Source organism: Rhipicephalus microplus, chromosome 8, assembly GCF_043290135.1.
Source record: "Rhipicephalus microplus isolate Deutch F79 chromosome 8, USDA_Rmic, whole genome shotgun sequence".
In the NCBI taxonomy this organism is placed as follows: domain Eukaryota; kingdom Metazoa; phylum Arthropoda; class Arachnida; order Ixodida; family Ixodidae; genus Rhipicephalus; species Rhipicephalus microplus.
Genome location: NC_134707.1, coordinates 46,032,889 through 46,047,940, shown reverse-complemented (window position 1 = coordinate 46,047,940; position 15,052 = coordinate 46,032,889). Strand labels below are relative to the sequence as shown.

General features: G+C 43.1%; 1 protein-coding gene across 5 annotated transcripts in view; it reads right to left on the bottom strand.

Moving 5' to 3' along the window:
- The window catches only part of LOC119164417 (deoxyribonuclease-2-alpha), a 194,708-nt gene that overhangs the window by 3,384 nt on the left and 176,272 nt on the right, over positions 1-15,052 (bottom strand). For all 5 annotated transcript variants that reach the window (XM_075871694.1, XM_075871692.1, XM_075871693.1 and 2 more), the window contains 3 exons: positions 13,763-13,936; positions 9,810-10,004; positions 5,182-5,426 (listed from right to left, as the gene is read on the bottom strand). In XM_075871694.1, the coding sequence (XP_075727809.1) occupies positions 5,182-5,426; positions 9,810-10,004; positions 13,763-13,936 (614 nt within the window). The remainder of the gene's footprint in view (positions 1-5,181; positions 5,427-9,809; positions 10,005-13,762; positions 13,937-15,052) is intronic.

The window sequence follows — 15,052 nt, the reverse complement described above, 5'->3', positions numbered from 1 at the left end:
TTTCGTGACATCAATGGATCATGAAGGTATATGACTTCTGCAAACATAATAATCATGACATGTCTGTCATGCAAGAACATGAGAACATAGCACGCTCATGATGCACTCGCAACCGCTTCACTGGCTCACATTTAACAAATTTGGTATTACGTGACGTGAATGGACGACGAAGGTAATTAACGCGTCTTAACATGATAATCATGAAATGCGTATCATATAAAAAATGACTACATACTACGCTTATGGCGTGCGAGGACCCGTTTCGCCAGCTCCACATATACCAAATTTGGTAATTTGAAACGTGAATGGATGACGAAGGTAAATAACGCTTCGAAACATCATAAACATAGCATGCGTGTCATGTGAAACATCACTACACGCTACGCTCATAGCAAGCTCGTGGTTGTTTTGGTAGCTCCACTTGTAACAAATTTGGTATCACGTGACGTGAATAGACAGCGAAGGTAAATGACACGTCGAAACATAATAATCATAATGTGGATGTAACCTATGGTATAATTTAAGTACACCTAGTAAGGTTGCGCTAGTTCTCAAGTGACATATCAACCTTTTGCATTCGTGCTTTGCATATCATCGATTCCAACTGTACGGGGATCTGTCAATTTGTTTTTTGAGGGATGAAGGTCCTTAGGCTGTGGTTCGTTCTTTCCTCCGTATGTAGCATGTAGCCACCTCCAGTTTATGACTTCCTCAGTAGAGGGTGTTGCGTGTTTATGTCTTCGTGAATAATACAACTTGACTGTGGCAGTGCTTTTCACTGCACACTGATGAAGTTAATGATGATGAGTGGGGCGAAGCATTCTCCCCTCCGTCCATGTGTCCATTCGTCTATGCGTCCGTCAGTTAGCCCGCCCATCCATCCTTTTATGCTTATCTATCCGTCCATCTATCAGACCATCTGTGAGTCAGTCCGTGCGTCCGCCAGTCCGTGCGTCCGTCAATCTGTCTGTCCGTTCGTGCTTGCGCCTGTGCGTCTGTGCGTCTGTGCGTCTGTGCGTCCGGCTGTCTGTCCGTCCATGCTTCCGGACGACCATCTGTCTGCCCGTCCATGCTTTCGTCCATCAATGCATCCATTCGTCCGTGCGTGAGTCCATCTGTCTGCCCGTCTGTACATTTGTCCTTACTTCCTTCCATACGTGCATCTGTCCATCCGTGGGGACGCACGGACGGATGGACACATGAACGGATGGATGGGCTCTGTGCCCTACTCATCATCATTCGCTCCGTAGATATGCTGTGGTTTTTTGTACAAATATCGTTTATTATAAGGTACTTTTACAAGGTTATGTGAAGAAAAAAAAACGCTGGAGTATCCTCGATTGATATTCCCGACGACCCCGAGTTGCGCCTGCAATGTCTATCGGTGGCCTTAAGAACGAAATGGGAGCCGAGTACAGAATCGAATTTCTCGATTGTTTGCAGTGAGCACTCCCTTGTCGCTGACTTCACACACAATAGAGAAATTCGGCAACTAAGGAACGGCGCACAGCACGTCCCGGGCTACTCCTCGTAATAAAATCAATGTCTCAGCGAAAACACGCCTGGTCAAAAATGCTCGTATTCAAAGGCAAAAGTACGAACAGACCAAGCACGAAAATAACTTTAAAATGATACATTTCGGCTTACGTGCGGAGACGTTCAGAATGATGCTGGCAACAAAGCGCAAAGTTATGACATGAAAAAAAAAAACAGATGTCTTCGAGTGCTCATCCAGAACAATAAGCTTCAAAGGGATACGATACTGACTGGAGCATCGCGCATGTGTTAGCTACAGAAAAAAATCTGACTCCATGACTTTAGTCATTACTAATCCTAACTACTGATACCTCGACTAACTGCAATCACAGCACCTTTTCTTCTGCTTATGCACACTGTTCGTGTAATCTAATTGTCGTGCTTAATCTACACTCTTTCCTTATTTTAGACATTGTATGTAAGCCTCCATACGAAAGCCAAAACATCTATTATTATTAAGGGTTCAATAATAGAATAATAAGAATAGTATAATAAGAATATTAATAATAAGAATATTATTAATAAGGATTTTATGTCTTATACCCACGACATAGTTATGAGAGACGTCGTAGTGGAGAGCTCCGGAAATTTTGATCTTCTGGTGCCCTCTAACGTGCCCTGACATGGCACAGTACACGGGTCTCCATATTTTGGCTCCATGAAAATGTGACCACCATGACTGGGATCAAACCCACGACCACTGATCCAACAAGGCGGACGTTAGTTTTTTTTTGCGCATTTGGTCGGTATATGCCTTAACCTTTGACTACTACTTGTATTGAAGCCTGTACGTACCCACGTGCGCTGTAGTTTGAGTTCTCAACATGCTCTGTTCAGTTTGAATGCGGCCTGAGGAAGGCCAGCAAAAAGTGGAAAGTAGGTGTTCCTTCTAGCTTCAAAGAAAATGTCGTGGTGCTGCATCAGTAGTGCGACCAGCATTCGCGCCCACCAGTCAATATACTCACGCGCTGCTCTTACTTTGGAAAATACTTCAGGTGTTGGTTTGAGGGACACAGTGTGCGCAGTATAGCTCAGCCAGTGCACGCTGATACGTTAAGTTGTCGAACAAAGACGCCAAGAATTAAAGAACTGTCTGTTTTTCAGGCGTTCGTCAGCATCACACTGTTTAAGAGCAAGTCTTTTTCCGAAAAGCTACAAATCAGTAGAAAATGAGAGGTCAGCGTACTTCTGGGCTTGCTTATTTTGATCTGTAAGAAGGGCCAGGCCACATGAAGGTGATCTTTGAAATCTGCACTGATGAATTCAACGATGAAACTTCTGCATAGCCATGCCATATTTTTGTTGTCAATGATGTATGAAAGAAGTTATTTTCGCGAAGACTGTTAATACTTCACAGAGCTTATGTTGGGGTGGCGTGAAACACGCTGGATTATGAAGGCAGTGCTGCTAATTTCAAAACACGTGAAACAGGGACGCCATGAACAAAGGGCTATTGCGAGCAGACCGCTGAATCCTTCACATGATGTAATAATAATTCTGAATCGAAGTTCGATAGTTAACAGTGCTGCCTGGATGTAGTTAACTTGTTACCAAACTGGGATCGTGCGATGAATTTTCGCAGTGGCCTAAGTCAAGCAGGCTAAGTGTCGCAATAGTATCTCCTGTATTACATGAAATGATTGGGGTATAAGCACCTAATGTTCTTGGTTGGTATATTTGAGGCTCAAAATATTATATAGTGCAAGATGCAACGTGTCAATAAACGTGAGGAGAGCTACTAAGATACGCTGTGTGCTTTTTAGCAGCCTAATAAGTTTCTTTCTAGCGTCAGTTAGCAGCGCGGCGATGCGAGTTGCACGCGAACCACGGCGCCCTTCGCCGTCCTAGTAGGTGACGCCGAATTGGCATTCATAATTTTTCAAGAAATCTACTGGAAAAGTGCTTCATGTGGGTATATCATGTGCGCACGGAAGGAGGGAAGGAAGGAAGGCAGGGAGGTTAACCCCGGCACATGCCCTGTTTGCAACTCTACGTTGGGAGAATGAGAAAGGGAAGTAAAAAGATGATAGGGAGAAGAGAGGAGAAAGAGACAAAAATTGTCAGTATATGGGTGTACGCGTATGCAGCGGTGGCACTACACAAAAGTTAAAGGCGTTCGCATAGGCCCTTAGTCCTCAAAAATCGCAAGAGGGCCTTCACTGCTTTTCGAGCGAATGAAAGACAATGACGGTGCTCCAGCAGCATGTGTAGAAAGAGTGGCCGATCATGTAATAGGTGCAATGCGTCAGAAAGTTTTTGCATCTCAGAGCAAATCGAAGGCAATGGCATAGCAGATGGTCGATGTGTTCTTGTGTGCATGATAGAACACAAGAAAAAAAACGACCCTCACACCTTCTAAACTCTTGAGGCGACCTTGAAGTTAGCCTGGCCAGCTTTAAGTTCTAATATTGTAAATAGCAGGATATGTGCTGGAACTAAATACCAAAGAGCCGAGTTCAGGGATGTTAGAGAAATCTATTAGTTGCTAGCTGTGTTGGTCGAGAAAGACCAGTCTCCTACTAGAAGAATACTATTAGTTATAATCTAGATGCCACCAATTTGTGTTGTTGCTGTTTCTTTTCCACCTGTGCCACCTTTAGTCATCGTACTATCTGGCTTTTTGAAACAGTAAACACGTACGTATAGCGGTAAATTACAACATAGGACAGTTAAATTTCTTCTGAAGGTGCACTCTTCATTTGACATGGTACGCCCTGCGCCACTAAGTGACATTGTGGCGTGAACCAAATACACTCTGTGGCTTTGCCGATTAAGCAGCGCTGTGATCTGAGTTTTGTTTAAGACGCCACGGGAAGAAAGTTGTGATGAAACGGGAGAATGATGTTGCAAGACTTCCATACATGTATTCATCCATCCATCCATGGATGGATGGACGGATAGATGGATGGATGAATGGAACACTTTTAGTAGATTTTGCATCATAGATGTAGGTACATAAGGAAAAACCGTGTAGGCATATCATGATAGTCATATGCGGGGGCATATCCATATAGCATGATTCTTTTTTGCACGGATGTATGGCAGCAACAAGAAAAACAATGTGCGTCCGTCATCCGGAACGGGAGCCTTGTTCGCAATAATCATGGTGGTATTGTGAATCGTGGAGATTATTGGGAACATGGCTCCCATTTTGTGGGCCAAAACGTGAATTCATGTTTTTCTTTTTAAGTAATTGATGCAGTAGGTTTAGTGAGTGGCAATGGGTGCTTACGGAATCTCGGAGGACATACGTCACGCATTTGCTATTATTTTTACTCCGGTATAGTGCATGAATTGACGTCGGTGGTTTGTTTATCACTCATTTCAAAAGATAACATAAGGCGAATGTAGCAAGGCCAATGCTCAATTATTCAAACAAGCAAGCCCTAACACTGTATTTAGTGTCCAAGTTTTCGGCAGTAGTTGAAAGCTTATTAGATGCTCTATTGTGCATACGCGGATGTAGCAAGTAAAAATGATGCAGAAATTGCTGGCATGTTTTGGGCGTACGTGGGCTAAAGCACGCTTGTGATAGTTTGTACGCTATCCGGCACTGGCAATCCGGTATTCTACTACGCTTTTCTTGGCCGAATGCCGAGCAGACTAAAACAATCTATTGAAAACTGCTGACATGCACATGCTCACCATGCGGTTCAGTGACGAGAAGCAGAAGAAGTTTCTGTGATGTGCCACAAACCACTTGCTATGGTCCACGCTTGCCGGAAAGCACTCACGCCTACCTATATTAGATTTAATTTCTGTCACTAGGACATCGGTGACACTGTACTCTCTCGTGCAGTATGGTTCTTGTGGTCCACCGGCACCGTTTTTCCAAGATTGGACTGTGATGTTGTCGCCAATTTCAGTCTTCATGTCTTGCACGTAGATATCTGTGGGAAGTTTAGTTCAGAAAAAAATTTCAATTGATTTCCAGTTAGTCTTCACGCGACCGTAGCTATAGTGTGCACTTGACAACGTACTGCACAAAATAAAAAACAAAAAAGGCCGAAACGCCAGAACAGATTGAGTGTTGCAATCGAATATTTCCGTACATAAGTGTAATGATACGGACTAGTTAAGAAACTGCAGTGACCATGGCGGTCACATTCACCAGATAGTTGAAATTTTCAGAGCCCTCTACTACGGCGTCTGTAATAATCATCTCGTGATTTTGAGACGGGCAACTACAGATAATAACGAGAAACCAGTAATAACTTTTTTGGTGTTGTTGCCTGCTAATGCCATGGTGCAAAAGCAATCAAACAGCTGCAGACAAAAACACAAGTGCATGCAATTGTTTATTTTCTATTTATGGTTCTGAGGTTGAATTTAGTCCACGCATATTTTTCTACTTCTTCGGTGCCTTCTTAGTTCTTTACTTTTGTTACTTTCAACTCTCACCCAGTACATTTTATTGTGTAATTCCTCCCAGATGACTAGTTCGAAACGTGGACAGAATACTGGCGTAAGAAATAATGCTAAATGCTGTTGAATGCCACGAATTTCACATTTAACTCACTTTAAAAGCTTTGTATGTCAAATTGAAATGAACACCGCATAATTTATTGTCCGAAATCGCTTATATACTCCATCAGATACCCATCAAACGTGCCAGGGAGCTAAACGCTGTGCGTGCCAACATGAAAGTGATAAACTGACTCGACTTGGTCAGCATGCATTCCCACTCTCTTCCGGTTTTTGTAACCAGCAACACATTGCTACGACTCAAATTAGTGCCAATGGAGTCCACGTTTGAAATCCTCAGCAGTGTTTCTTAAAGAGCTGATTATTAAAGATGATATTTTTTCTAGGGAACCTTCGACGCAAAAATTTTGGTCTGTCTCTCTGTAGAGTTGTCTGTTTTTCCACTCTTAACGGCACCGGGTATTTGAAACGGCTGACCCTATCCACAGCGCCCACCAATGCTGCTAAAGATATAGCGTTTATACTTGCGCAATTTTCAAATAAAAACAATTACTGGGCAAGTCTGGGTCAACATAACAACATGTACATATTCTGCATGTGCGCCTTTTACTAGAAAAGGCACACATAGGTAATTTTAAGGGCCATATAGCACTTATCACGCTGCGCTGACCATGCAACGCTTGCATGAAAAGGCGAGTATTACCAACGCTTTCCTAAGACAAGACGGCGGTGCCACCTACCCGTCGCCTTGCGTTTACACCTTATCACCTCTGAGACGGGCGCGCACACCCGTCTCCGAGCCACGCGCTTCTTTTCCAAGAAAACTGCCTGATGGCACTCATGTCTTACGTGTGACGTGACTTGATGCATTTGTTCACCTCCGCTGCATGCTCGAGGAACTCTAATGCAGCGCCTCCAGAATACCATTAACCAGTTTTCTTGCGCAGAACATGAAATAATTTTTTGGTTCACTCTCTACACACGCAAGACTATCGTATTTCGACGACATTTGCAGATTAACACGCAGATATGGGGCCAATGTTTTAGAGACTGTGATGTAAGAATAACTTCCTTATTTTTTTCCGGCTTTACGCTGTCTAAGTGCGGGATTTATTCGTGCCCATAATTTCAGTTCACGCTGTTTGCTTGTATCGCGGGTGCCTTTATTTTAAGGCGGAAGGCTTAGATACTTCATAAAACGCGGCAAGTGACCTTTGGTGGTGGAAGCGTCAGCATGAAGGAATGCGAAAATCCACGCAAATTCACGAAGTGAATCCTGACGACTAGGTGAAGCACCGGGGCTTGTCAGCGTCACCACGAATCACCATTCGCATTGCCCACTCACGCGTATAAACGAATCTGCGTCCGTGCACATGCTTAAGTACAGCGAAGCTGAACGAGGCCTTTCCAGCTCAGAGGCCAGCCAATCACCTCTGTCATTTCGAGAAATTGTGATGCTTTACTGCGGCCCTTCCACGTCTCTGTTAAGAGCCTGAGTAAGGCCAATGAACGAACCCTTTGGCGCCTGCAGAACAACACCTTCTTGAGTCCTGCAATAGCAAAGCGTTTTGACCAGAAAGTCGATGGGCGGTACCCCCACTCGGAGGAAGTCTCCGATAACTTTGACATGGTGGGGGCATGTCAAATAAATCCTTCCCTTCCCAAAATCCAGGAGTTCTCAAGCATGTTGATGGCCGGTATTCCTGCTAAGTTACAATAAGTGCCAAGAAAGTACCGCTTTTTCCACAGAGTGGGCGTTTTTCTTTTTATTTTCAATAAAAATAAAAAAATCAGATGTGCTCATTGACGCTCGGGCGTGAATATTGGAGATTCCCTAGATCGATCACTCCTAGGGACTGCCACCGATGGGAGTTGAATGGGTGAGTGTGGAACAAGGAAAAATTCATTAGTGGCTCGCGGAACCCCGAGAAGGAGCCTGCGGAATCCTTAGGCTCCGCGGAACCCACTTTGAGAACCCCATGCCCTAACTCTTTCCTTACTAGAGAGGCATAGGCGGTAGTTCTACCTAATAGCTCCAGGCTGGAGGCTCACAGAGCTTCAGTTCAACAGGGCGCGGGTAGCGGCCTTGTCCAGTGGGGTCCGAGAATAAGGACTCCCTCTTGCGTAAAGGAACCTTACGGGCCTGAAAACTCTCAATAATGCAATGTTTTTTACTCCCTCACCTCCGGTACACAACTTTTGCGGCATTTAGCCACTGCTTGGTTTAGAAAAAAAAAAGTTCGACAGTTTAGAGTGCGATGTTTTTTACTATGCGACTATGGAAGAGCATCGAGCTGTCCGAACACATATACTACAAATAGCTATACTACATATACTACATATACTACATGAACTACAAACACTACTTGCGGTACTTTTGACTTCAAGACAGCTTGTTGTTGACATAGCTGTTTTGCCACATTGCCACTTTTATAGCGTTGTAGCCTTCTATGCTGTTCTGCTTTGCTTTATTTTGTTGTGGTTATTTCAATCTGTCGAACGTTTTGGCTCATGAGTGGTTTAATAAGAATGTTCTTATGGTGTCGTCACATTTTATTTCGCCTGTTATGGTTTACAGGTTTTGTTAACCTTCAAGGTGGTCACACATGTTTCGGTTTGTTCATGCGCATTTGTGCAACATCTGCAGTGTTCTGTGGGATTGTTATTTTGCTTTTGTGGTGTTGTGCGTTTGCTATTCTTAGGCCAAGCTTTCAAAAAGAATAAAAAATGTAGTGTCTAGTGCGTGCTTGTCCGTCTCTTATGAGTCTTCTAGTTTTTGACAGAGTATTTGCACCGTCAATTCAAGTTGAGCTATGCTTGATGTGGTTACGTCAAACAAAGACGATAGCATAGGACAACCAGCCTCCTATATAGTCCCGCACTTAGTATACTATATTCATTAATTGAAGGTTTTCGGCATGGCCCGACTGAACTGTAAACGATTTTGCATCCTTACACCCGAAAAATCAAACCGACAGTTAGTAGGCCAGATTAAGGGTAGGGGCCGTTAAGCATTGTTTTCAATTGCAGCGTATTAGTGGTAACTTTGTTTGAAATCAAGAAAAGCTGACCAAAAATGACCCTTGTCATCTGTGTGATCTGAACCCACAGCCATCAATATGCGCTCTCGATACTCCACCAACTGAGCTACAGTGAAAGGCCTTCCCGTGACACTTTGTTGAGTAAATATGTATGTGTAACTACTGAAACTGTAAAGCAGCGTCGCTCATAGCTGAGGTGACGAGGCTGTGGTTGACATGGGGAAACTTAAAGTTTGCGCTGAACCTCCCGGCTTCTGCTTCCCTTGACCCCAGCAAGGTCAAAAGTAAAGTTTTCTGTTTCTCTCTCTCTCTCTCTCTCTCAAGATAAAGCATTTGATATTTTTTAACAACCCGACGATGCGAGCTCCCACATTAATCTTCCGTTACGCTGGAGTCTGAGCACTGACAGTGAGAAAAATCGCACAGATTTTCCAGTAGAGGGTACCCCGAGCAGTATATATATCCTCGTTTATCAACGTAGACATTCATGGTTTCGCACACAGCCGCTTTGCGAACCCTCGTATCAGCCAAGCTAATGCTCATGTCTTCATTCATACTACTACGCTGTGTGTGAGAAAGAAAGGAGTACGCGTTTTCATTATACAGAGCAGCGCAGCACCGCCAGCGGGGTCCACCCTCATCAGAGCACGCACCGGAGCTGAGTGGAGCGAGTGCTCAACTGCAGAGCCGTCATGTGCGCGCTCCGAGAACTAGCGTGGCTACGTGAACGGACAAGAGACAAGTCCCGACCATAAGCTGCTTCGCATCTAAAAAAGATGATAGGTCGATCATTGCGATGGTCCTTACCTCGTGCCCAAGTTGGTGACTTGGCGATGGTCAATACAGCCTGTAGACCTCTGGTACGGAAGTGGTCGACCTTAAGCTCTCTTGTCGGGAGGTGGTATCTTCTGTTCAATAGAGCCCAAAACATTGGATAGTGTTGAGCCCATTGCGACAGCCTCGACATGTAGACGTTGGCTTCTTGGATATGAAGATGGTGTGCTATGAACGGAACATGTAGAAGGAAAAATAACGTGTGTTTAGAAAAAGTGGTGAATGATTTCGAGTACTTGCTACTCCACTATGGGAGGCCTGTGTGCTTAGAAAAAGTGGTTAACGACTTGGAGTACTTAGTATTCTACTATGGGAGAACTTAAAGCCGTACCGTGGGCCTCACACACTGGCGGTGTTGCCTTGCATTGACGTAATCAAACTGTGCGTTTAGGAAAAAAAAACTTCAACGAATTTGAGTACTTGGTACTCAACTATGGTACACCGAACTCTACTATGGGAGAACACTAAGCTGTCCTCGTAAGCGCTTATACCTCTGTGTTCAGAAAAAGTAGGTAACGATTTAGAGTATTAGGTACTCCAAAAAAAATATTGTAACGAGGAACGCACGGTAAGCTGTATTGTCTGCACCAACGCGAAATCACTTAACCGCAGAGAGGCAGATTTGCATCTCTGGTTTTATACAAAAAAACTTGAGTGCCTTGATAAACTTAATCGGAGATTCTAACAATGCCACTAAGCCAAACGTTATGTTTTAGACGATAACGACGAATCTTTAAACTCATAATGTGCGGAGATAGACTGCGTTGTATGAACTTTATCCAATTTTTATGACGCATACCATCAATGATGTACGGCGACGGTGACACGACATGTCCACTAGCTGAGACCATTAGGTACCTCGCCATAAAAGTAGTCGCTTTCTCGCAATCATTTCGAGTAGACTGGGGCAATTCGTAAACTATTGTAGTGGTTATGATGCTTGACTGCTCTAGGAAGGTCGAGAGATCGAATCCCCATAATGGCGACCACACTTCAATGAAGGCGGAACGCTTGGGCCCCTGTATGTATTAGGCGCACGTTAAAGAATCACGGGTGTGTTTAGAAAAGGGTGTTTAACGATTTCGAGTACTTCATGCTCACCTATATATATGGGAGAGCAGTGAGCCATCGCGAATTATTATACGATGTACAGAGCACAGAAGGCACACACTCAGAAACAGGAAACTTTGTTGCATACTAGTAATAATACTTCGTCTGAGTAAACTGGCCGGTAAAACGAAAATACTGCATTGGCACGTAAAAAGAAGAGAACATAGACATGATGCAACTAACATTACTGCAATACTCTCACAGATCACGAATCATTGAAGGAAACAGAGAAAAAAGAAAGCACAAAAAGCCCCAAGTTCAAACAGAATCACATATAATTTGTGAACTTGATCCAGCATATTCATTGCTATAATAATTTCCACACTCAATGAGATCCCGTATGCCCAAAAGGCAGCGTCATCGGCGTGAACGCAATCCCTGGTTTCCAAGAAAGCAAGTATGCAAGGATATGGCGAATAACGCTTTATTTGAAACCGTGAGAACTGCATCTGCACATTGTTTTACAACAGCTCATTTTCTTATACGCACAACATGTTTAAAGATGGCTTAATACTAATAGCACAAAGAACCTTGTGGCGATAAAGTGCCCTGTAAAATGGACAATGTTCGTAATAAAGCTTTGATAACGTAAGCTGCCCTCGAAAATAAAATTAGCTGCTTTACGCAATATTCGCCGTTCATAAAATGTATCACGCACATTGGCAAAGCGTGTCCATTATGAACAACATTTGAATATTTTAGCAGTGTTGAAACAAATATTGATTTTTGGAATGTGAGATAAATTTCGTCAAATGCGATGAAAATACGCTATATATTATGCGTCAAAACGCAGAACATCGTTCAAGGGGCAAATTAAATGGAAAAAAACTATACATTTTCACCTGAAATTTCGTGACACACACTGAGACTTGTAGCTGGGCCAGTTCGTTCATATGACTAGGCAAGCTGGTGCTCATCTCTGTTCCATAGTTTCTGTGTCGTTGTTTTTATTTGCACACACCTGTTTACCTTGAAAGTCATGACGCACATTTGAACGTCAGCAAATCCTTGGGCTTCAGATGACTTAAAAGTACCTCGTAAATTTGCGGGATCTGATTCAATTGTTGGAATTCGGTTCGTAGAATAAATAATCAAAGCGTAAATTAAAGAATTAAGGTTAAGTAAGTGATTAGACAGTTCGATTTCTCGTGCATTTATTGTCTACGTTGAGCGAAAGAAGTTAAAGAGTACCGATAAAATTGCGGCCACAGTTTTTTTTTCAAAAATTCATTTCTTGAAAACTTGTGTATGTTAGCAATCTACGATTGCTAACGTAATTTAGCTGCAGCCTCCGGCAAGCTACACTGATTCTGAAATAACGCAATCTGTTTTTCTGAAACACTGTCCGCCGCTCTTTGAATATAATGGCTCGAATGAATAGTGTTACACGGAATGACCGTCTCAGTGGAACGATGATTACGGTGCTTGGCTGCGGACTCAAAGGTCGTGGGTTTAATCCCAGCCATGGCGGGCGCATTACGATAAAACACGGCCCCTTGATGGCATCCGAATTCGGCCACCAATGGGCCAAATTAGCATCGGTGGGCAAGAAGAGCTTTAGAAAATAGCCCGCTGATTTCCTACACTTTCTTTCCCCAATTTGCAAAATGTATTCAAATCAATGTTCTTTTGAGCTGCATAAGAAACACAAGAAATTTCCTTGAACTTTACGCACATTCCTTTTATCTGATAAAAAATAGAGGCATTTCTTACAAAAAAAAAAAACTGGAAAGCGCGCTTTCAATTTCCTCGTTAGGAGCTCATAAATGAGGTGACCGAAAGTTTTTTGGGGTACAAAGCTTGTCACCTTGAAACCGTCTATAGAGGCGAAATGGTGGACACCAGATGGTCAAAATTTCCGGAGCTCTCCACTCATAATCATATCGTGAGATGGGGAAGTAAAACACCAGATAATATGGTATTATACCGATTATTCGGAATGTGCAGTCTAAACGGGGAAGCCTGCAGCACTGATAAGAAATGTAGCACCCAATACACACTGAAAGAAGCACATGCGACTCAAGGACAAGTGAATGCGGAAACAAAAAAAAAAAAAAACACGCAACTCTCGGTAGTGCACGAACCTCGTGTCTTCACGAAGCTGGAAAGATTCTGAAAAACTGACCGCAGAGAAAACATCACCAAACAAATATAAATGTAAAAAAAAAGCTTTTTAAAGCTCTAGGGCCGAATGAGCAAAACAATATACCACGAAGGAGCTTCTATTGAAGAATAATGATCAGCATAATTTTTCTTTGTCGGTTACATTAGTTATTATCCCGCGCTATTCATGGTCAAATGGTTTCACTAACTCGCCTAAGTGTGCTCCCTTTCCAAAGAACATTTTAAACTTGACTTTTTTCATAAGTGAAACAACAAAGATGCCCCGAAACTTCCAATACAGTTTTCAGTTGTGCTAAAGACGTTTTTTCACTTCATATATTTTATATGGATTAGCATATTATTGGCGAACATATACGGAGGGAATTTAACCAACGATGTTGAGACGTACATCTACTTTGGAGTGATAACCACGGCCCTCTTATTTAACTTCCCACCTTCACAAAGGGAACAAGCTTGCGTAATGGGATTATACACAACACTTTGTGAGAGACTGAAACTAGAAGCAGTTGTGTTTCGTCAAGTTTTCATACGACTAAGAATTTAGGATTAGCCAGCGCCTACTTTTTGCGCCAATATATATATATATATATATATATATATATATATATATGTCACGTCAATGATAAAAAAAAGGCTCAGCTCGCATTTATCAAGTAAGACGAGCTAAATAAAAACGTGATTGAATTCAATACCTATAGTTTCGACCATGTGAATTGGTAGGGATAGGCATAGAAATATCTGGCCGTTGCTTCGCCCGCTTTGAGGGTATTGGTAGTCGAACCTCGGATCCATGATGAAACGTGGCACGCTGTGTTGCAGCCACACGACTCCTTTTCGTCTTCGGTCTGGGCTTGCTATCAGGACACCTGGGGATAAACACGGCATATGTCGAGGTGAGCGCGATAGTAAACAAGGCAGCAGTCGGGCTGTTAATCATAAAATTGGCATGAGTGGGCAGGGAAACAGTGCGCTTTGCGTGGCTTCTAACCACCGGTGTTTCGACATGTAGACTCTGCTTACGCTTTTCATTGTGTGGTCATCGGTGGCACACGTGTGTTTATTGCGATATCGCCATGAAGATGCCACCCCTGCATGGACCAGATGACGGAAGTAGCAATGAAATTTTTTACAAGTTCACTGTGACTGATAGACTCTTCTTCAGGATTCCAGCCGCATCGAAGCCGCCGAAACCTTACGTGGTCTATTTAGGCACACGGCGCATCAACTTGCCTTTCAGTGGGCACGGAAGCAGTGCGCTTTGCATGGCTTCTAACTACCGGTTTTTCATCATTCAGGTGTGTACAAAGTTTTCTCTGTACGCTAAAAAATCAGACAACCCGTTTTTGCTACTGTTTTCTTGCCCAAAAGTGCGATGCGAAATCGTATGCGGCTGTTTTTTTGTGCTTTTCTTGCTCCTACAATCAGGAGATGTTGAAACTAACCCTTGACCTAACGCACGCCATAAAAACCTACTTGATATTGATTTGTTACCAAACAGTTAGTGGCATATCATCACATCGTCAATCGCATCCGGTATCTACTTTTTGTCAACGCCAGAAGTTTTCTCAATAAACGTTGTGCCCTCTCATCTATTATAGAGGCATGCGATGCGAAAATAGCAGCTTTAACTGAAATGTGGCTTTCCGCGCAAACAACACACTCAGAAATATTTCATGACGCAAGCAACTTTATGGTTTATCGCGGCGACATCACCGAGCATAGAGGAGGATGCGTACCTACTTGCAATCTCGAGGGACATACCATCACCAATTCAAAGTGAACAGTTCACTAGAATTAACCTGGGCTTTACTAACTTTGGGTAACTGTAAGCTGGTTCTAGTTACCTGCTACAGATCACCTTCCTCACCAACCACATTCGTTAACAAATTACATGACTCCATCAACATAATAAGCTGTAGTTTCCCTTCTTTACCTATGTTTCTACACAGAAATTTTAACTTTCCAGACATAACGTGGAACAC